Source organism: Colius striatus, chromosome 1 (assembly GCF_028858725.1).
Source record: "Colius striatus isolate bColStr4 chromosome 1, bColStr4.1.hap1, whole genome shotgun sequence".
Lineage (NCBI taxonomy): Eukaryota > Metazoa > Chordata > Aves > Coliiformes > Coliidae > Colius > Colius striatus.
This window is the reverse complement of record NC_084759.1, coordinates 94,524,752-94,547,431: the sequence shown is the minus strand read 5'-3', so window position 1 is coordinate 94,547,431 and position 22,680 is coordinate 94,524,752. Positions and strand designations below refer to the sequence as shown.

Genomic DNA, 22,680 nt, shown 5'->3' with positions numbered 1-22,680 from the left:
TCTTCCTTTAAAGGGATGGTGTGAAACTTCTGCAAAGGTTTTGTGATAGCTTCTCCAGAAGACATGATACCTCATGAGTTTTAGTGAAATCCTAGTGAAATGGTTATCAGGTCAATCATTAATACAAGCCATCTTCTGCATGGCTTTCTGTTAAGAAAATATTCTGAGACAGCAACATGTTTCAGAGGTGTTTAATACTGCCACAGTTTAGCTAGTCCTGTAAAGGAAAGGACATATTTTTCACAGTAGTAGAGTTAACAAATAATGTCTTTTGTGGTCACCTGAGTGGAAAACTCTTATCAGGAGAAAGCCATTTGTATTGCAAATTAGATGGTAGGGAATAGACAATGAACCACCATACAGCCTGTTTTAAAACCTGCTGATACAAGTGCATGGTTCATGTTTAAGCAGCTCTTCTATTGAGGGTCAGAAATGTTAAAATATGTTTTATCCTACAGCTTTAAACTGGAAACTCTGACCCAGGCTTGTCAACCTGAAACCCTGAAACTGAACCTACCACTTGGAGTATGAGAGTTTGTGCTGAAATCAGGAGATGCAGAGCTCTGCAGAGATCTCTGAGTTAGGAGGGTGGAGGCAGAGACCTCTCAGGAGACTGCAGATATGTGGTTCAATCCAGCAATCCCTTTAGGATTATATCTTTATATGAAACAAAACTGCAGTTTGAATTGTGCACCTTGGCCAAAACAATCCCACTCCAACAGAAAACTTTAGTTGAACGTTTTGTTGAACATTTTAAGATTTGTCATGCTTCTTTCCAACACCAGCTCTGTTACAGCACTGATGTAAAGAAATGCTTTCTAGGAAGAAGATTTAAAAAAATAAATAAAAAGTGCTCCATCGAGAGAAAGCCCATCCACAAATGCAAACAAAGCTTTTTCCCATGTGCCATCAGCTTGCTAGTCCAGCCCCCTGCACCATGCTCCTCTCCCCCAACATGGCTGTTAATTCTGGGAGGTGAGAGGTAGCACCACCGTTTTTCTCTGCTGTTCTCTCAAATGCAAAAAAAATACATGTTGGGAATATGTCAAAAGAAATGTGAAGTGCTGTTGGGAAAATTGAGGTCAGCTAGCCCTATCTGTGGTGCAGCAGAATACCCCACTTACCTCCAGCCTGCCTATCATCAGCCACCAAGGAATGATTGTGGTGGAATTAGTGGTGTGCGTGGCTTTTGCCTTCCCCCAAGAGAAAACCTAATACTCTTTGCAGCTTCACTTTCTATGAAATTCGTTGGGGCAAACGGCTTTGCATTCACACTTCTGTTAACTACAAGACGAAATCAGAGCTAATCGTGGTGCAGATTCTTCCAATGATAGAAGACAAATGTTGTAAATAAAAGCAAACTGAACCAATGTTGGCCACAGGTAAAGATACCAGCAAGCTCCTTTGAAGACCTGTGCAGAGAGGTAGCAAGTGCTGACTTGTATCAGCCAGGAAGGTTCTCTCTGCACTGCATCCTCCAGGAAAGAGTCAGGGTTTGGGAGGGTTGCAAGTCACAAGCACACCTGGCAGGTTCATGACTGAAGGAATGGCCCAGAATCACCCTGGTACTGGCAAGGGAATGAGGAGAGAAACACTAGCACCACTGGTTAGCTCTGCATTCTATGCTCTTCGTCTCCTCCCCATGCAGACATGGCAGCAAGCAGTGCAGTCGAATGCTGTGGTGCACCCTGGACAGAATAAAGACTCCCAGCCTGCCCCACCCTGCTTATCACCTGCCTTTTAGGATGAAAGGGCCGAATACAGCTTCAGTGGTGCCCTGTGCTGTTACCCAAACCCTTAGGAGGTTTTTCAAACAAAGGCCTCTAATCCTTCCCCTTTGCTGCCCTTACTTTGTGGTACACTTGTGATACTGTCCCACTATCCCACTCCAATTCCTCCTTTGCTGTGGTAGCTACAAAAACTTGGCATGAGCTGCTGCCATGTTAGAATGCTGACTAACCTGCCATCCTGTCTCTCTGCCTGCTTGCCTGTTTGTTTTCTCTGGATATTTTATTTTAAGCTGAGAAAATATCTGACAAGGTGATGGTTTCTTTCACCTACTCTTACACAGTACACAGATCAGCATGGAGAACTAGTCTCAGCTCAGAATAAAATGAGTATTATCTGCTCCGATTTGGGAGGATAGCTGCAAGTTGAAAGGAAAAGGTGAAGGGAAGCGGTGTGTAAAACAGAACGCTTTTTACAGCTTTATTTTGGTTGAATGATGATGGCTCCTTCCAGAGGGCAACCCCTTGTGAGTGCTCTGTGCCCTGTCTCAGCTCACCTCAGACCTTTCCCTCCCACCTCTCGTCCCTGCCTTCTCTTCACCCTCATGTATACTCCCTCTCACAGCTGGAGCAGATGTTCTGGACATCTCGCTCCATCTTGCTCCATCACTGTCTGCCTAGTAGATTCACCTACAGGAATAAGTGCCCGAAACAGAGGAATCACAACAATTCAGAGGATGCTCCAAGCCAGCCCCAGGCATCTCCCCTAGGAGAAACCCTGGTTTCACCCCAGACAACCATGGACTGCAAAACCACTACCCTACTCCTACACCTCTGTGTACTCCCTTCGTACGTGGTGCAGTGCAGCACTGTCACATGTATCAGTGAGAAATAGTGTGAGAGACATGAGCAGGTCCTCAGCTGCAGCTGCCTTCCTGGCAGGCTCAGAGGATGGACTGCAGGGCAGCTGTGCTTGCTGCAGTCTCTTGGTGGAGGATGAGTAGGGGATTTGAGGAGTGTGTATCTAGCAGGCTAAAGCAACAGGTTTTTGAGCACAGCTTGGAGAGCTTGTCCTTGGACCAGTAATGAATATGTGGCATGGCCAGCACACCCTGAAAACACTTAGAACATGTAGAACACAGAAGAGGTATTATTTAGAGTGTAAATAAAACACAATGTTCATACACACAGTGTATGGACATACCAATATGTACACACATGTGTATATATACCTCTAGATTATATACTCTGAATTCATAAGCTAAAATAGACTACAGTAACTAGGTGACTTGGATGAAAAGAAGAGAAACTTGATGAATGCTAAGAAAAAATCCTTAACCATAAATTGTCTCAGTGAATGACTTAAGGGATGGAACAAAAATGGTTATTACTACAGTGCTCAAAATGCATCAGAGCAAGGATTCTGCTTTGTAAAAGCTTTGTCTGGATAACCTAGAAGTTACTCCACTCTTTATCTTTGGCGGGGAGGGGATGCACAAAAGGCTTCAGCAAAAGCAAGCCACGCACCAAAAGGCTGTCATTTTGTGCCAGCAATAAAAGAAAAAAAAAAAATCTACCACTACTTAAAAAGCAACATTGAGTTTATCAAAGTGAGGGCAGCAATGTCATAACCCTGGTCACTGGCTGGCCAGAGCGCCAGTGGAATGAGAGCCTGGTGCGCTCACAGCACTGTGGGACTCCACTCTCTGAGGGACTCTCCATCACCTTCAGGTGCATGAGGTGGGAAGGAGGATGAGAGTGGTAATCTGTCAGCTTGTTTTTTCACCTCCTGACTCTGTATTCAAAGACGAGGAAAATAAGCCCTGTAAAACTGCCACACTGGCTACAGCAGCTGTTTGTATCAACTTTTGCTAACTGGCTCCAATGGCTAAAAAAACAGCTCATTATTTTCTGTGTTCTCCAGGTGTGCTCTGTGTCAAGGAATGGAAAGTCTGAAAAAGGAAATAATTTTTTTTTACCCTAAACAAGTATTTTTAAGAGAGAAACCAATGCAGAAAGTCTTGTGTGTTTTCCTTACCAATAAATGACTTTTTTAATTTTCTGCCACTTGAAAAATTCCCGAAGCACTGAACAAATAAGCTTGAACTCAGTAAATTTGATCCAGTAGCAGTCTCTTGAATCCCAAACCCACTTTATCATCACAGCTTGCTGCTCTGAAAGATGCTGCAGCAAGCCCTGAGACTTGGAGTGACCAAGGGAGTGGGATGTGGAAGTTACCCTGAAGCCCATCAGTGGTAGCTTGCCTAGATTCCTTTGAAGATCATAGTCTAAATGCTTGCTAGCATGTTAATATCAATGCTCTTTGAATGTCTGAGCTCTGCAGAAAAAAATTCTTGGGGGTTTCCTGACTACGAGGAACAGAAAAATTGCAAGCATTCTCATGGGCCAGGCAGGGAGAAAGATAGTTCCAGAAAACATGTTTCCAGATGGGAGAGAGAGGGAAAGAGACCAAAGGGCAGCATTGGCCATAGCACCTCTACAGCAGGCTAACAGAAGGGGAAATGGGGCAGGAGGCAGCTGCACAGCAGGACGTGTTGCAATGCGCTCACTAAGAGCTGGGGCCAGGAAAGGTCTTGCACTGGGAAGGAGCAGAGGACAGAGGAGGATGCACATGCCAGGGGAGGGAGCCCACACAGCACAGAGCCCTTGGAGAGTCTGAGGGATCTCAATGTTTGCACTGAAACGAGACAGGCTGCAACAAGGACAGAAACAAACAAACAAACAACCCCCACAAACAACATTTGAGCACTTTTATTGCAGCTAGGAGAAAAGTAAAAGTATGGGTGGAGACTAATTTGTGGAGAGTGAGGATGACTTCAGACAGCCTTTCCTTACAAAGGGCTCTCTAACTTCCTCCATATACTTGTGTGACTGATGTTCGTTCTTGCCAAAACTATTTTTATCTTTTTGGTTTATTTCATGCTTCTCACAAACCACGTTTCAACGGTACAGGTCCAGTAAGCCCATATCCTATTGCCTATCTTCAATTTGGTTTCCTGGTTGTAAATTCTTCAGCGTGTTTTCCCGTACATTTTTAAGGCTTCTAGCACAGCAGTAGAGCACATTAGTAAAAAGAAAGAGGGCAAAGTCACGGGGAAAACTGTGAAACTCAAAAGCCAGTGGTTTTGGCAGTATATGAAATAAAAATGCTGTCCACATTTTTGTTATTATTCTTTTATAAAAATGAAGTGAATCAACATTTTATTGAAGTGATTTTCCAACATACTTCTCCTGAACATTGAATTCCTTACTAGAAGCCCATCTTTTAGCAAATGAAAAAAAAGCTATCAGGAATATGTGACTGATGCCGATAAGAACTCTAGTCAGGCTAATTTAAAAAAGCACGTCCCGAGATAGCTTTCTGAAGAATATGATAATATCAATGAATTTTATGCAAAGCTCAAGACAAATAATGTTCTTGGTTGAAGAAAGAAGAATCTTTTTCTATGAGCCCCAGCATTCTGATCAGAGACAAAGAATGGAAAGCCATTTATGCTAATACGTGGCTGAACCTTAAGGTGAGACATTCAAAATGGAGTAAACCAAAGCTGTGGGAAGCTCAGTGAGCATCCCTGCCTTCCCGCCAAGAGAGTTACACACGTCAAACAGTTTTGTAGTCCATGCATCTATGAGCTTGAACTTTCTAAGCCTTACATGTGTGCTTAGCTTTGAAGAGGTAAGTAGCATAATTTACATAGTTGTACACAAAGTCAAGGCTCCTCATGCTGCAAAGAGAAACCGTACAGGCACATGTGTGCACACAATTCGCCACTGCAAAAGGCTTCCCACCAAACACATGATCACGTGCGATGGTCACAGCAGTAAAGACACACACAGTTGCAGAACAGAAGTCTAAGTCTGCATTGCACTGAGATTTAAATACAGATCTGTTTGCCTAACTGCAGGCCTCTGAGCTCAAAGATACTTTTCGCTTTATGTTACCAGTTCTGGTCTCTTCCAGAAGTGCTCTGAATGGTGGGGTTCAACAAAGCCTCATCTCAGGTTGAGGAGAGTTGGCAGGGAGGTAGGTGTGGGTGCAAACTTACGAAACCTCAAGCAGTGACAGGTACACATTTTTAAAAGCGTTTATTTGCAGCTACCTTCTTGAGTGCTGGGCCCTTCCCCCACAACTCTGCTTGACCCCTAAGACCCCTATGGTCCCCTTCATGGGGAGCAGGCTCCTGGCTGCCCCTGGCAGGGGAAGGCCCTTTTCAGAAACCAGCGGGTAACTGAAAAAATGTGGCAGAACTCAATAGCAAGAAAGGGCGGCGGGAAAAAGCATGAAACAGGAAAGCGCCGGCGAGGCTCATGCTGTCCCCCCCGCCAGCGCTCGGCAGGGACGGAACTGCTGCAAAAGAGACGCAGGGCTGTTATCAGCCCCGCGCAGGGGCTGCGGTTTGCTCGCTCTTGCAACCCTTCTTCAACTGTCACTTGTTTTTCAACAAACAGGATGCCTCCACTCAGGCTGACAGCTTCCCTGTAACTTTGGGGCTGAGGGGATGGTGTGGGTCCTTTTCACCCTCCAGAGCCGCTCAGCTCTCTCTTCCCTGGGGGGAAGGAGGCTTCAGGTGCACCCTGGGCATGGTGCCACAGAAGGGATAGGCCTATCTTGTTCCTGCAGCCCTCTGCTGATGAGCAAAACAAGAAGTGTGCAGGGTTGGAGTGGAAAGGCTGAGCTTCCATCTTGCTTGCTTTTTATTATTTCATCTACAAGCAGTTAGTAAGGAAGGGCTTGTTCTACATTTAGGCACCAAGGGCATAGCCAAGCTGCTCACCTCCTCTCTGATTTGTGCAGCAGCCACTGATGTCCCATGGCACAACGGCAGTAGCGCTGTGGACAGAACAATGTATTTGCTATGCAACCCCCCTGTGCAGGCACAAGGCAGGACTACTTGAAAGGAGATGCTACCAGAGGAGGCAAAGGAAAGATTGCCATCAGAGCCAGCAACACCAAAGCCTGTGGTAGAACCAAAGCTCCTGACACTACTGCTGAGCTGCTCCTACTGTGCCTTTTTGCCCCAGTGTTAGCAAAAACCCTGCACCAAGCTTTGCTGCTCAGTCTCCTGAGTACATACTGGTTTTCAAGGTCGCTTAGGCCGTTCTATGGAGAAGCCTGCTGCCTCTGCAAATAAGTAAAGTATCAGCCTGGGTTCCTACGCAAAAGTTAGATATGAGAAAAGCCAAACATTCTCTGCCCATGGTCTGATAATTGCCTGACCAAAGGTTAACCTCTGTCAGCAGAGGTGGATCCTGGGCCAACAACAACTCAGGCTTTGCAGCAGACCTGCTGCAAGGCTCTCTAACCTGCAAGCTTTTCTGTCACTGCCCAGTGCTGTGGCACATCAATGTTAGAGAAAGCAGAAAAAACAATATAACTCTAGAATGATTATTTCAAGAAAATGAAGCTTTCCTTTTGAAATATTTTCTGGGAAAAAAAAGAAGTTTCTTCTCACATCTCCCTCTCCCAGAACAACAGCCTCAAGCTTTGCTGGATCCCAAGAGTCTCCAGACAGTAATGTTTCTGGCTGTTTTGGTTGGAGTGAAGTGTCCCTGACTCCTGCTGTCCCTGCCCAGCAGACTGTCTCCCCTGCTCTTCTGGCACAAGGAGATGTAAAGCATCACCTACTGCCAAGATGGTGCTAAGCCAAGGTGTAGAAAACCCCAGTGCACCGCTCCTCCTGGATCTGAGATTCTAACGACCTGAACAAGTCCTGTATCATAAATTGTTTGTAAACCAATTTAATTTCTTTTCCTGTTCCCATATTGTCTTCACAATATTTTCAAGTTCTCCTGTTGGTCAAAAGTAATTTGAAAACATTTTTTTCTGAATTTTCTTTTATGGTTTGCTGTTTGAACTGGATTGCCCAGTTACAGATGGAAAAGACCAGGCCCTGAGATAAAGAACGTAATGTTAAGGCAAATTTCTGATAAAAACATCGACTTGATCAGATTTCAAACTCAAAGTAAGCAGGAAATCATTTTGTAGATAGTCAGGCTCAGACCTGTAAGTCAAAAAAATTGAGGTTCTGTTTCCACTTCTCTCCCCTAGACCTCTGATAAGACCATTCTTCCTTCCCTGGTTCTTCACCCACAATGATGAAGAACGTGCCATTCCCAGAATAGTTTAAGCAGCTTCTGAATCTATTTGACTATCTTTGCGTATCACTTTGGCCCAGTGCCCACCAAACTGAACTGCAAAGCTCCTTTATCAGCTTGCTTTCTGTGGATTGCTCCCAATCTCTCTGCACTTCCTCTAGCTTTACTGGTTTGTGGGCCAACTTTAACTAAATTTGACTGAGCAGAAGTGAACATAGGTTCCCATGGTTTTCACAAAGCATGGTAGTAGCAGAGAGGCTCTGTCACAGTGGTCCCAGACGAAGGCCACCCAAGAGAGACTTTAAAGATTCCTCAAGAAGAAAAAAGCCTTTGATCAGATTTAGAGCCTCATTGGATGTTAGAGAATGCAGCCACAAGACCCATGTCTGTAGGAAATACGCTTTCACTGGTTCTGCCTAGGCCAGCATGTCATGGCTTTTTAAAAGCATCAAACTAGACTTGCCTCAATTTCAGAACATGTTCTGCTTCCATCTGAAATTTTACCATAAGCCAAATATTTCCATGGAGAAGATTTTTGGTGGTTTTGCACTCTTTCAAACAACCCAAATTCGCTTTTGAAATTTCCCAGTGAAGCAAAGCTTACCCAGGAAAGAACACGACAAATTCTCATGAGAAGTTTCCCACAGACCTAGTACTATGAGAGCTTTTTACCACATTACACTGGTTGTGGGGAAGGCCCACATTAACAACATGATGAGACCATTTGGATGTAATAGAGCTAATATGCACAGCATAATTATCTGTAGTGTGAGGTGCCAATCCATCCCTATCTCAAGTGCCTACTTAACAATTTCTTAACAACACAAGATCATTCAGGATGTCATTGATCACATCATTAGCATCTGCTGTGGCTCAAGACAGGTCTTGGTGTGCTACAGTTCCAACTGTCTCCTGAACACCACCACCAAAAAAGCCTCATGCTAGGATCCTGAAGTTGCATGGGGCTTAGACATAGTAACTCAGAGGTCCAACATCAAGTCTCACAAAAAAAAGTAACTACTAAAGCTTCAAAGGGCTGCTGGCTTGGTGGAAGACATACCCTGTGCTATGCTGATTTTCCCTGTGGAACACAAGCCAGTATGATTAGCATTATTTATTTATTGTAAGGCACACTGAAAGGTAATGCTACAGTGGATTAAAAAAAAAAAAAATCCTTCAGGTATAATCTTCAGTACTTGAACCAACCCTTTAGCTTAATATCCTCATCACTTTTTATCTACCACATCATAACTTGCATCAGAACTCTGACACAAGCTGCCTACCAAGTTTCACATCTATTAGTGTATGCTAAACAAGAAAATGTAAAAGGCTAAGAAACTAGTCTAGAAATACTTCTCTTTTTCCTATCCCTGTTCTCCCTCCCACACCCAGCACACACCACCTTTGAGCTTTTCATTGATTTCATTGCATTACCAAAATTAAACCAACAGGCTGTCTCATGTAGAGGCCTTCTAGAAGATGGTGGAAAAAGGAAAGCAAGAACCCACTGAAACACACACCTGTTCATCCCAGGGCAGCCTAGGCACAGAGTACTAAACTTAAGATTTCATAAAAAAACATATCAGAAACCTTGTAGGTGTTTTCACCACTTACATAGAAAAGATCAAATACATAACCTGTTGTCCCAGGACCATCTGTAAGCTTAGACATTGAAGAGTACAAATACCACAAGAAAGCAGTCCTTCCATCCCTTTCTGACTTTGTGTATCAACTGGAAAGGGATAAGGCTACAGATATCATCATTAAAAGGGGCCAGTACCAGGTGCTAGGCATAGAATCATGGTTTCTTCTGGCCACCTGTATCTATCTCATTCTAAACCAAAAGTGGGAAGATACCAGTGAATAAAAGGTAGATAATTTAATAAGCTGGCAGGATGATGTTACGAACAACAGGGGACTTAGTTCAAACAGTGAGCTTCTAAAAAGCCCTGAACAAATGCCAGTGGATTATTCCCAGAGCACAACCTGTGAGAGCTGTCAATATTACATTATTCTGGCTCTGGCTGGCTAGCTGGCTGGTGAAGGCACCACGGAGCACCTGTGTCTCAAATGTCAGCAGCTGGGCTGGTGTCCCTGCCACCCACCAATTCTCTGAAATCATGTCAGGTACAATTGGTTGGGAATGTGCCCTATTCAAGCTGAAAAATGCAATACCGAGTGCAAACAGGACTATATCCCAAAGGCTTGCTGAGGAAAAGTACCTTTGCTAATAGAAAGGCTAAATCAGGTATGCTGCTTCCGTCACATGATGAAATATTTCTTCTACTTCTTGCTGCCTTGACTTTCTCACCCTTCCTTCCACGCTACATTGTGGGAAGAAATGCTTTGTAGGTATTTTTTTTTATGTATATTCCTTAGCAGTCAAATACATGATCCACTTTTTATGTATCCCCTTCACTATGTGGTAACTGAAGACATTTTTATCTCCAGATGCAGAAATGAAAACTAGCAGCAGAATTAGTAGTGTAAGTCATACACTAGAAATGCTTGAGTTAATTTGTTCGTGGCAAATGTTGCAAACAGCAGCATTTTATAAAAACCTCAATGACAAGGTAGTTTGTCTTCTCACCAAGGAAAAATAAGTAAGGGAAACTTTGCTACAGCTAATTATCTTCTAAAATAGGACAGCTAATGTTTTTATATAGATTATTTCTGTAACTCTGATTTCAATCTCTCTTTGAACTGCAGTTTCAAGTGAAGGATGCCTTACTGTTACTTGTATTTCCCGCACAAAGAAAAGAAAAGACAACAAGACTTTGCAAGAGAAGGGACTGGGATGTTAATAAGCAAGAGACTTCAGACAAGAAAGGAAGTGGGGGAACAGTGAAAAGATTTTCCTTGAAAACAATTTGGAATCTGACAACAAATTTCTGTTAAATCATGTTTTGGATATATTTTTGTTACCAAGATGGCTGTATGAGCAAGTTATATTAGCTTGAACCTTCAGAGGAGGCTATAGTTTCAGCCAGGAATGCTCAATTACTTTCTTAAGTTATGTAAGTGGGAGAAAATGTATCAAGCCGGCCCCTCACGTTGGCCTTGGTTTAGCTGTGTGTGTCACAGGTCAGCAGCTGTGCAACTCATGTAGGGAACTCTCCTCTGTGGTAACTGTGGGGTATAGCAGGATTTGTTCATGAACAAGCTAGAGATTGAGCAGTGTTTGCTGAAGAAAAGAGCAAAAAATAAATGAGAGCACTGTCAGATAGAGAGATAGTTATTTATAAGCTGAAGATGAAAACTATGTTGAAAAGTTGTTTACTGAGAAAGATCCTTTCTCCTCCCTCTACTTATTTTATCTGTCCCAGGGCTGTAAAGCCAAACCCTACTGCTGCCATGAAGTTCCTATTTAGCTGTAGGTACTATGGAGCAAATGATGAGATTTTGTTCTTCCTACCAAACAGTGCAGATGACAGGTGGAGATACCCAATGTGGAAGCCATTTCTGAGCCATGTGGCCCAGATACCAGTTAGGGAGCAGGGACAGTCCTGGCTCCCCAGTGCCCTTTGCAGAGCTTCACAAAAGCAGCAGGCAGACCAAAGGCACTCTCTATTTCCAACCACTGGTCTGAGCTTGTATGACACTGTCTAATCCTCTCAGACACAGCAGGAGTCTGTTATATTTCTTAATCCCTCTGGCTAGAGTGGGCTTTTCTGAGGGCTGGAAGGAGAGATGAGACAGCTTGAAAAACCTCCAACTGCTTCTGTTTGAATAGTGCTTTTGATCTCCAACTGATGCGGTTTAGTCAAAGCAGTAACACTCCGAAACCTGGAGGATGCAGGCCTCCAGGAGCCTTGGGAGCTGCTTTTTGCCCATCTCCACACAGGCCAGGGACATGCTTGAGGCATGGAGCTGGCAGAGGAAGGGAAGGAGTAGGAGGAGGCTGCCCTAATGACACTGTAAAAGGAGGCTGGCCCATCAGTGAGTAACTGGACAAGCGATCTCCAACTTGCACAGTGACATTTTTTATTCAGTGTCTCTTGTGAGCTTGGCAAAAAGGGCAGGAAAAGCCAGAACACCATTACAAAGAAAAGGCAGGTTATGACATAGAAGTGAGCCAGCCTTCTCCATTCAGCCTCTCCTCACCTTTCACGTGTGCGAGTGTTTAAGGATGGCTGTGCAAAATGGACTGCCAGGTTGTTAACACTTTTATCTGGAGGAGAACAGCCATCATAGCTCTCATCCAATGCCCAAGGATGTCAACCAAGCCTTTCCACTGGTTTCTTTGACTCTTGGATCAAGTGCCATGTACACAAAATACTGGGCTTCTTTAATTGTCCCAGTAAAATGTGAACCTGAATCATCTTTCCTTGTAAAGACGGCCACCTAACAACATAACTCCACCCTACAGGAGAATTGTAAATCTCTCTTTGCGTTGGTACATGCCTAGTTAGAGCAGAATACTCTCACAAATTGGAATGGACTCTTTAGGTATAAAAGTGTTCCTACTAGTAAAGATTATTCCTGTGTAGTAAAGGGAAGAAGATGTTTGGGGTTCATAGAATCATAGAATGGTAGGAGTTGGAAGGGATCATTAGAGATCATCTAGTCCAATCCCCCTGCAGAAGCAGGTTCACCTAGATCAGATCACATAGGAAAGTGTCCAGGTCTTGAAGACCTTCAAGGAAGGAGACTCCACACCCTCCCTGGGCAGCCTGTGCCAGGGCTCCCTCACCCTCACAGGAAAATAGTTTTTTCTTATGTTTAAATGGAACTTTTTGTGTTCCAGTTTCAATCCATTATCCCTTGTCCTATTGCTAGATACAATAGAAAAATGAGATGCCCCAACCTCCTGACATCCACCATTTATATACTTGTAAATATTAATGAGATCTCCCCTCAGTCTCCTCTTCTCCAGACTAAACAGCCCCGGGTCCCACAACCTTTCCTCATAGGGAAAGGTTAATGTAGCTTTTCTCCTGCATAGTATAAAGCAGATGCACCTAAAAACATCAGCACAAAATATTACTCCTCAAAAGTAGTACTCAAAGTTTTTTGAGTACAGTTCTATGAAACTCTAAAAGAATGACTATTTGCATTGCAATCCCTATTAGAACAAATCCAACAATACAGCAATAATTGTAACTGATTGTTACATTAAAATGTAAGTGGTTCATCACTTTTGAATTTAAGAAGTTTTTTTAACCTAGGCGAGCCATACACATTCTTTAGTTTCTAACATACTGTACTTGAAACACCCTGTTTCATTTAGAAAAGCAAAACCATTTTCTCCAATGAAGTGAAGTACAGCCAGAAGAAGTTACTATTCATATATGAGACCTGAATCTTGGTTTCTGTACACAAGTTATTTTATGTTTAGTGTAAAACATGTGTGGATATTTAGCAGTGTACATTATCACTTTTTACAGGCTTAGTGCAGAAGCTAAAGAGAGGATTGGTTCAGAGATTAAAGTGTTTGGGGTTTTTTGTTACCTTTTAGAGGTGGACAGGTTGCATTAATGGAAGTCCTTAGAAAGCATATGGGGGACAAATCAGATGGCAGCTCTCTATGCTGTCTTTCCTCTAGCAAGAGGACAGTCTGCCTGATGATGTAGTCTCAACCCATGTCCCCAGTCAGAGTCATAAGCAGAATGCTTTCCACATGCTACCTGCACTCCATGCTTGGGTTCAGATGAAACAGTGGCAATAAAACAGGAGTCAGGTTGGTGTTGAAATGTGCTCAGTGACCTGATGGATATAGGCCTGGTTAGGACCCTTGGGTCTACAGAGATGCAAAGGACAAAGTGGTCCTGAATTTCTTTCCAAAGCATTTGCACAATGTATATAGGAGTAATTAAACCACCTAGAATTGCAGTAACTGATTTGCAGGCCCCTGTGCAGATGGGGATTAACAAAGTCTTAACTTGGATGCGTCTCCTACATATGAATTCTGTTACACCGAACCTATGCAAAACCCAAAGCTCATTTACATATAGATCCTGACAAACAGAAGTATTTTACAGAAGTCTGATATTATCTAGTAACTGTATTGGGTGTAGCATGTAGTCTCATATCAGTAGCCTGCTCTGGATGGTGTGCAATATTGACAGATGGTCAGCAGCCATGGCAGCCTTGCCATGTGGAGACTGACCACACAGGTGAGGCTTCTTCCTCATTGCCTCTTACTTGGAAAGTGCTTTCAGGGTTGCTTTCCAAAGGTGTGATTGCACTCACAGAAGTTCCTTTCAGTCCCTCTGTGTAAAACCAAGAGATGGTACATGCTAAAGAGTGCTCCTTTCAGAGTTTCCCTTTACTGCTTAGTGAGGAAGTATCCCTCACCTGTTCACTGGGTGAGGTATACAGCTTTGATTCATAGGATAAGGACAAACCAACAACTACCAATAAGAGAAAAAATCCCAACCAACTTGAAGCTCCTTATACAACTGCACATAATATGCCATAAATCATTGTTCCATACCAATATTTCCTAAATAAAAAAAACAGCAACTTTCATTCTCAAGCTATAGTTTTGCTACTTGACATTACGTGAATTACACTTGCACCGTAATGCTATGGTTCTTTCAGCTCTCATGTCAACACTGTCATTCAGGGTTCGCCTCCTTTCTTATTCATAACTTAATGTTTTTTCTCACAAATTTCTTTCTCCTTAAAGGACAGACCCAGGCCTACTGTGGTTGATGCCCATTTTGTCCTTGTATGCGTAGAGTCAGGATGTTATCCTGGGACTTGGCTTTGGGCCGTGCTTTCTGCTCCTGGCCATGTCTACAGATGAAAAGAGAAGTGTGCCTGCAGGCATGTGGGAGTAAAGCAGTGCTAGTTTCAGTCTACTCAGCCCATATAATAACAGTAGTGAAAACCCAGAGGTACGTCTTCCGCCTCCGCTTGCCACCACCACCACCACTACTCTGACGTCTTCCAGGGGCTGGTGGGCAGTGACTTACACCCTTGTAATTGCACCTGCCTGTGTTATCCTTGCTAGACAGATGAAAGGCCTTCGTTTTGCTGTGTAGACTTGCCTTTCACTACTCTTTGACACTACAGCAAGTGGAACTAGAGACCCAAGCACTGACAAGCAAGGAGACTGGTGTGCCTACTGCAGAGGCTGTGATACCTCCCTCACAGCCCCTACTCAGCAGTGCTTGCCTTTGCCCAAGCAGGCAACTGCAGGGAGACTTAGCAATGCTCAGCAGAGCTTGCCATCCTTCACTGCTTCTTCAAAGCTTCCTTAAATGCCCCAGTACTTCCAAGGCACGCATCTGGCTGGCATTGCCCGAGTGTATGCCATAAAATCGGCTAGAAAATGAACCTATGAGGAATGCAGGTGGTGCAAGAGCTGAGAAGGTGCAAAACATTTGTCATAAAGGAAACAGATGCTCAGCCCTGTGCTGTGCCACTTCATTCCCAACGTGCGAGGTGTTTTGCAAACGATCATCTTCCTGTTTTATAGACCACAAAAAGTCACTTGAAGAGCTGGGTCACTGTCTTCTAAGGTTGATGGTTTAATGAGGATTGCAGAGTTTGCCCTATGTACAGCCGAGTTATATGGTTATAGCAAATCACATATATATCTTGACAGGTTTCAAGTTTCCTTGCACTGCATTCATGGTCAAAACCCTACCTAAGGGTAGCTTCTGAGCACATCTCAAAATCCCAGCTTCAGTGCAAAACCAGACAACAGAAAACACACTGCAAGACAAAATACTAACAAGGCAAAAGAAAAAGCCCCCAAAGCCTGAAGTCCCTGACTCAGACTGCTTTTGGGTTCACTGGAATCAGAAACTCAAAACAAAAAGCAAAGGCTGAAAAAAGCCTCAAACAGCCCAGATAGAATAAAGCTGGAGAAAATGTTCTCACAGATCTTTGTGAAGTGAAACTACCCAATTTCACAGTTTCACTTACAAGCAGAAGTGGTGAGTCCTGCGGGCAGTATTAAGGATGAATTGGAAACTCTACCAGGTAGCAGCTACCATGGCTCTCTGCTTCCTTGCTGTCACAGTCAGTTCTTTCATGCTTTTTTTCATGCTTTTTTTCTTTTTTCCTGTTTCAATTGTCTGACTGCATCTTTACAGAGAATGTGATGATTTGGGCTAAAATGTATCTTGGTCATAAGCCAAGACCTTACTTTGTTAGGAACTAAGTGGAAGAAAAGGCATTTCTTTTGAAAATTGATTACATTGGGAATCTGTAACTATAATTTCTAGTCTCCTTGCTGCTGGCAGCAAAAATGATGTCTTACATTCTGTATCAATGCCGGTATGCTGGTAGACCTCACCAACTTAGTGTAGACCTTTGTAGGTGCTTTGTTGCTCCAGATACCACCATAAGTGTCATCCCATACAGTTCATTGATACACTTCAGAGAGGAGATATCTCTACTACTCATCTACTATTTGGGAAGCTGTCTCAAGTCTATACAAATATTATCCTTTCTCTTAAGATGACAGAAGAGGTAATGAGTTAGTGAAGTGTTTACTTGTCCTTCTCTCAGACCAGTGATTCACCTAGCCAGTGGCCTGTCTCTCTGTGGCCAGTACCAGATGTCATGGAGGAAGCCACAATTCATTTTGCAGATCACAGACTTGCTTACATGGGAAGTTTTCTTTCCAAGCTTTAACAAAGATTGGTCTGTGCTCTGAGAAAACACATCCTTGCGTGCTGCATTCTGCAGGAACACAGAAAATCTGTCAGGCTTTTGCTCATGCAGTGAAGCACTTGCATGACCTGTCCTGAACTCTCTGCTGCATGCTGGAGCGTCTCATCTCTGAGAGCAGCCTGATGCTGATGGCAATCATCCCACTCAAAACACCACACCCCCCAACTTGAACTCACACATTGTCTCCAGGAAGCCTGTGCTAGCATGGGCAAGGCAGAGGTGCCAGGAAGGATTTGAATTCAAAAAATGGGCCGTCACTCTACAGCCAGCCTCATCCATCCTCTCACACAGAGCCAGAGCTACATCTTCCTTGCCCTCCCGCTGGGGCTGCCAGACCTGTACTGCTGCTCTCACCCAGCAGCCCATCAGGCTAGCCAGGTACTCTGTGGCAGCTTTCTATGAGCAAACCCTTGTGTCACACATGCATGAAGAAGATGGGTTTCCCTGTCTTGTCACAGAGGTGAGCAATCTCAAATTATCACTTAGTGAGGCATCAAAGCCTGCAGTTTCTGCAGAGCACCAGCCTACCCTTTTTCCTGCCAGTGGCATTCCCCTTTAGCTCTTGAGCCTGCTCTGCACGTCACTCTTGCTCTCCACAGCAGCACAAGAGGACCCTGGGCTAACACCCTCTGGGCACTGCTTCAGAGGTGCAGCAGAGACCCCTGGGACCCAGTACATCCCTTCCGCATGTGTCAGGATGTCGAAGTCGGATGAGCTTCTCCTGTCAGTGGAACAATCTCCTGAGTTACAGAAAAATGACTTCACCATTTCCCTAGGATTGCTTCTGCTTAGATTTGAAGAGCAAGTATGTGTATTTCTAAACCCAAGAACAGTAGCTCCTTTGCCAACCTCTTGAATATCAGGTTGATCCAGATACTCATTCTGTGTTCTGAAGTAACATTCTTCAGGAGTTCATAAATTGCTGTCATAAACTTACCAATACCCCTGGCCTTCACAGGCATATAAAGATAAGCAGACTCTTCATTTGGGGTCATACCTCAGCAGCCAAACTAAACTACGATTATCTTCTAGTCATGAAAACAAAAAATATCATTTTATTTTCTATTCATATACACCAGCAGTGTGGGGAAGATACATTTATTTCCCACCAGAGAGCCACCTCAGAGCTGGAGTTTGGGTGTTGCAGTAAAACATGGCCCAAGGCAGAGCTCCCATCCAATAATCTCGTATTAATGGCCACATGATAAACGGGCAAGCCAATCTGGGGGATCTGCAAGCCAGCCATATCCCCAAGGCATTGCGAAGACTATCATCACAACACAATATCACTACCCTGAGTGTGAATGGTTAAACATTCAGTTGAATATTTTGGCCTAGGATAAAATCTCTTGATCTTACCAAAGCAACGTATTCCTCTCTGTCAGATACTTTACCTTTTGCTTCACAGGAACTCCCATGTTTGGGTCTCACAATGTTTCTTAAGACTTTTACATGAAAAAAAGGCTCCTCATGCAGCCCCCTTTGCAGACAAAGTTTTACTTCCAGGTAGGCCACGTATGCTGAGAGCACGAGACTGCAGATGTCAACTTCAAGAACAGAGCGCCTCTGATCACTTCACCCCTCTGCTCACATACAGCACCAGGGGCTTCAGGAGTCTGCCAATGTAAATTCTATCACAAGGCAAGTTGGAGCTGCTAACTTTCCGTGAGAAGCAGTATGCTTAGGTATAGACATCCACAGGTCTAGGCAAGGAAGCCCTTCAGAGTAGGAAGAACTTCTTGCTACAGTTTTATTTCACTTTAGCATTTGCAAAGGAGGAAACCCACAATGGCTTGGCACCACTTGGCACATTGGAACTATGAAGAAAGCATGCACAGTGTGTTTTTTCATGTTGTAAAAGCACTCCACTGGAGTTTATTTCTTTTTGATAAGAAACCAACAAAATGTTGCACCACGAGTCTTCTTTGCCTTCATTAATTAGTGAAAAATACAACAAAGGCAAAACTAGGAGAAAACTTCTTTGCATATTTAAATAATTAGACCTTGCATCAAAAAGAAAAATGAGGAAAAAAGAGCACTTCTGGAAAATATTATGCTTCATGCTGCTTAGAGCCCCATAAAAACCATGCAAAAGGGTTATGCTGCCTTCCTTTGTAGGCAAAATTATTAGGAAACCTTACAGGACAGTCTAACACCCTTAAGAAGTTGAAAGTAGTTACTGGGTGGGGTGGTATCATGTAATTATCTAAGCACCCTTTAAAAACTATATCTTCACTCTTCAATACAAAGCTCTCCAACAAGTTTCATTTTGGTTCACTCACCCAAAAGGTATCACAGACAATACACATGAACCTGTGTTGACCCCTCAGTATAATCAGCAAATCTCTCCTCATACAACAAAATTTGCTAGAAGTTGAAATTACCGCCTTGCTGATGCAGTCCTAGATTTGAGAAGGAGAGTAATGTTCTTCTGTGGGTTGCACTGCAGCAAGACACTTAGAAATGCTCCTACTCTGCAGTCCTAACACCCAGGCCATAAACTGAGAGGCCATTAGGAAAATGAGACTGTCATTAAAAGGAGAGCTGGTAAACATCTGATTGTATTCAGCACGCAGAGCACACCACTGGAGGTTTCAGTATAATCCTCATTTCTTTACCTAGTGGCAGAAGCGAGGACCTGGTGTGGTGTGATAGAAAAAGGACCATATCCTTTGTGGTGTACCACATTCAATTAATATGTCAGGCTTTCTATGTCTGTCACTGCTCTCAGAGGCAGGAACAATAGTTCTGCTTCCCCACTCCCCTCTTTTTTTCCCAATTTTCTCATAGTATCAGGCTAAAAAAGAGTTATGGATTTCCTTCTCAGAGAACTGCATGGACTGATAAAGTGAAATCCACACCAGAAAACAACTTGTTATTTTTCCCTTTACCTCACAATTTCAGTTGAGAGAGAAAGTGCAATAAATTTGGGCGGGAAAAAAAAAGATGCTGTTTCGGACATTTCGAATGACTGGTCTATGTACATACTATTGCGAAATATGGGTGAGAACAACAGACTCTAGGGATGATTATTTTTCTTGCTCTGAGGCCCAAGTGTTACTTTTGCTGTGCCCAGGATTTTTAAAGTGTGTGAAGTTCATTTGAGTAAAGAAAGGGACAAAAAAGGAACTGCTGGAAAACCATCACGGGCTTCCATGTTCAAACACAATATTCTTTCGCAACAATGAAACTTTTGCTTTATAACTCAACTGAAGCACTGTTGCCCAAGCTTTTCTGTCACTGTACAGTGGGAGTTTACTCTCGTGCTGCGTATGTTCCAGGATCTGTACCTGGATTGCCAGAACTGAATGAATATCTAAGGTATTCAGCGCAAGGCTCTAGTCTAGTCCATGAAGAAATAGAAAATGCTGGTACTACAGTAACATTAAAGACAGTAATGAGGACAGTAATAAGGAGGATAATAACATCCATTCTGGAGTGTTGAGATAAATCACTTGCTGAATTTACCAGCTTTAACAAAAATCCGCCTTTTCTGGACAAAGTGGTCCTTGGTTTCCAACCAGCTGCTCTCAGGGTGTCTGGGCTCCTGCCTGCAACACAGCCTCTGCCGTCTCCAGCCTGTCCTGCAGGCTGGCTGTACTCTTGCACTCTCTGCAAGCACTGCCCCATGAGGTTCACTCTGTTTGTTATTTTATCAGAAGCACAAAATTTCCTCTATAAGTCTTCCTGTGCTACAGATTAAACAGTAAACAGTTGGGTGAGAAGAAAAAAAAAAAAAGAGAGAAAGAAAAAAAAAAGGCTGATGAAACACAGGAAGATCCTTCTTGTTATTCTAGCAGTATTGCTTCCTTTGCTTGGTAGGGGTGCTGAGGAGATGTCAGCACTGCGAGCGCTGCAGAGCAGTTAGCCACTTCTTGCTCACCCTTCGGCATCCCCCCTGCTCGGACTAGAAGGTGCTGTGAGCCCAAGTGACTCACACAGCTCCCTGCTAATCAGCTCTCCTCCAGTGCCAGGAAAGATAGACATTAGAAAACCTTTTTACTGGAGGGAAGAGGCATCAGGGAGCAAGAAGTGAAGCAAGGAAAGAGAGAGGGCTGGTGTTTCAGAAGGCTGCCCTTTGCCCACATCCCACTAATCCACAGCAGAGGCAGAGTGCCGACACAGCCACTGCTTGTTGTGGCAAAGCAGCTGGGATGAACCTTCCGCATTCCCCAGCCTGCTTATTAATACGAATAACTTATGACTCACGTCGACACCGCCAGCGAGGCCGGGAAGCTGTAGCTATAAAGAGTTAGGAAGTGCAGCTCTCTGGCAGCAGCCCGGCTGTGCTCAACAAGTTGTCTGCAACTGGCTTTGTGTGCCTTGTCATCTGCATGGGCACAGCCTGGCTACAAAAAGGGCTTGAGCGGTCAGAGAGCTTGCGTGGAAAGGGGAAAAGTTCAGCCGTAGCAGGAGTTATTTAGGAACGCAGTTGCGAGGAAGCGGACAAGTTTCTCGTGCCAGTCCCTGGCTTACTCGTATGAATAACCCATGACTAAACCATTAGCTCCACGGGGGGTTGTGAGAACTTTAGAAAGAGCCTCTGAGCGCCCTTGGTCACTAGTGAAAAAAGGCAGATTGCCTTCCTTCCCTCCTCCCCCCTCCAGCCTTTACAGAGTGCTTCATTTCTCTAAGGGTGGCTGTAGCTGATAATTTGCAGTCATCCGAGACCTGCGTGGCATCAACAGGAACCCTGAGTTTATCCACACCGCTTCTTCTCCTGAGCTGTGTGAGTTGCAGCTAACTTTAAGCAGGTTTCTGAGCTTTTTTTTTTCCTGGCTTCTCCCGAGTGAACATGCCTTTGCCCAGTTTGACAGTCTAGCATAAGTGAGACAGCATCATGCTCTGCTGGCTGTGTGCACCAGCTTGCTGCTCACTCCCCGTGCTTCAGCCTGTAATACGTGTCGTATACGGTTGGCTGTCATTTTTCATGGCAGCATCTCAAAAAGTCACAGTTCTGCCAAAAAAGAACCAAAAGGGACTTGTGCTACAGCCATTGTATCTGCAGGAATTTGTGTGAGTTATTCTAGCTCACTTGGAGTTCTGAAGAGAAAATTCACAAGCATGTGATGGCTGTATGAACAGCTTAAATTAGTCCTTGATATTATCTCTTTAACGGACTGATAAGTAATAAGATGGCATTCCTGCAAGTTCAGATATTAGCTTCGATGAGAGTACCTCAAAGAAAACTGAAGTGGGAAAAAGCATGTACTACAAGAATGCCCCCAGATGCTCTCCAAACATGCATTTTCTTAAGTATGGGGAAAGTAAAAAGTATATTTAGAAAGTCTGAATGGCACTTACCTCTCAAGAAGTGCTGGTAAGAAGGAAGTGACTCAAATATGCTGTTTGAAGCCATTGTTTCCTCTTTAAAACTCACTCTCTCTTTACAGTGTAGGAATATATGATTTCTTCTACCTTGGGGAGTGAAAAAGGAAGAATGTTCATTGCTACCACCCTCCTCCCAGCCATCACACTCTGTTTTATCCCGGTGCCTCAGGAGCAGCACAAAGTGGATTATAAGGTTCTTTTTCTATAAGAACTCCAAAATTGTTTCTTAAAAAGAAGAAGAAAAAAAAAAAACCCCTAGCGGATCGGTTGTGGTTGATGATGCTTACCACTCTACGAAACTCTGTGGTTTGCAGTCAAAACGATTCGCCCTGCCTGCTGACCAATATCCCGGACCCGCTCTTGTGTGACTGCCTCTGTACCCAACTTGTGGTTCTGTGGTTGTTTATGAGGCCCAAAGAAGTGTTTCACACAACCAAAATTACAAATTTAACTGTTCCCCTTTCCAGAACCTGACCCCATTGGTCCCTTTGCATCACATGACCCGAGTGATGTAGACTTTCTTTTTTTTTTTTTAAAGCTTTCTGAAGTCATGCCCTACCCACTCCACCTGCCCTCCCCGGGGCTGAGCGAGGCAACGATGGAGTCTGCTGAGGGAGGGAAAAGAAAAATGACTCACCATCCCTGATGCTACAAATGGTCTTGCTGAGCTAGTTCGACTCCGCTTGTTTTGTTGTTTGTGGTTTTTGGAACTACTGATTATTTTGATAGAGATTTCATTGCTGCTTATTCAATAGTAATTCAAACCTTGGGTATTAGTCTGCTGCTAAGGCAGGATGTGTAACTCATCCTGTAAAACATTAGGGTTCAGCTGTAGGAAAGACCACTGGCTGGGGAAAGGACACTGTAAAGTTTG

The 22,680-nt window shown here is 43.8% G+C and overlaps 1 protein-coding gene across 4 annotated transcripts in view; it reads right to left on the bottom strand.

Moving 5' to 3' along the window:
- The window catches only part of RUNX1 (RUNX family transcription factor 1), a 176,904-nt gene extending 154,654 nt beyond the window's left edge, over positions 1 to 22,250 (bottom strand). For all 4 annotated transcript variants that reach the window (XM_061988646.1, XM_061988641.1, XM_061988642.1 and 1 more), the window contains exons 1-2: positions 22,094 to 22,250; positions 21,780 to 21,893 (exon numbers count right to left, since the gene is read on the bottom strand). In XM_061988646.1, the coding sequence (XP_061844630.1) occupies positions 21,780 to 21,834 (55 nt within the window). In that variant the 5' untranslated portion in view covers positions 21,835 to 21,893; positions 22,094 to 22,250. The remainder of the gene's footprint in view (positions 1 to 21,779; positions 21,894 to 22,093) is intronic.
- Between the last annotated feature and the right edge of the window lie 430 nt (positions 22,251 to 22,680).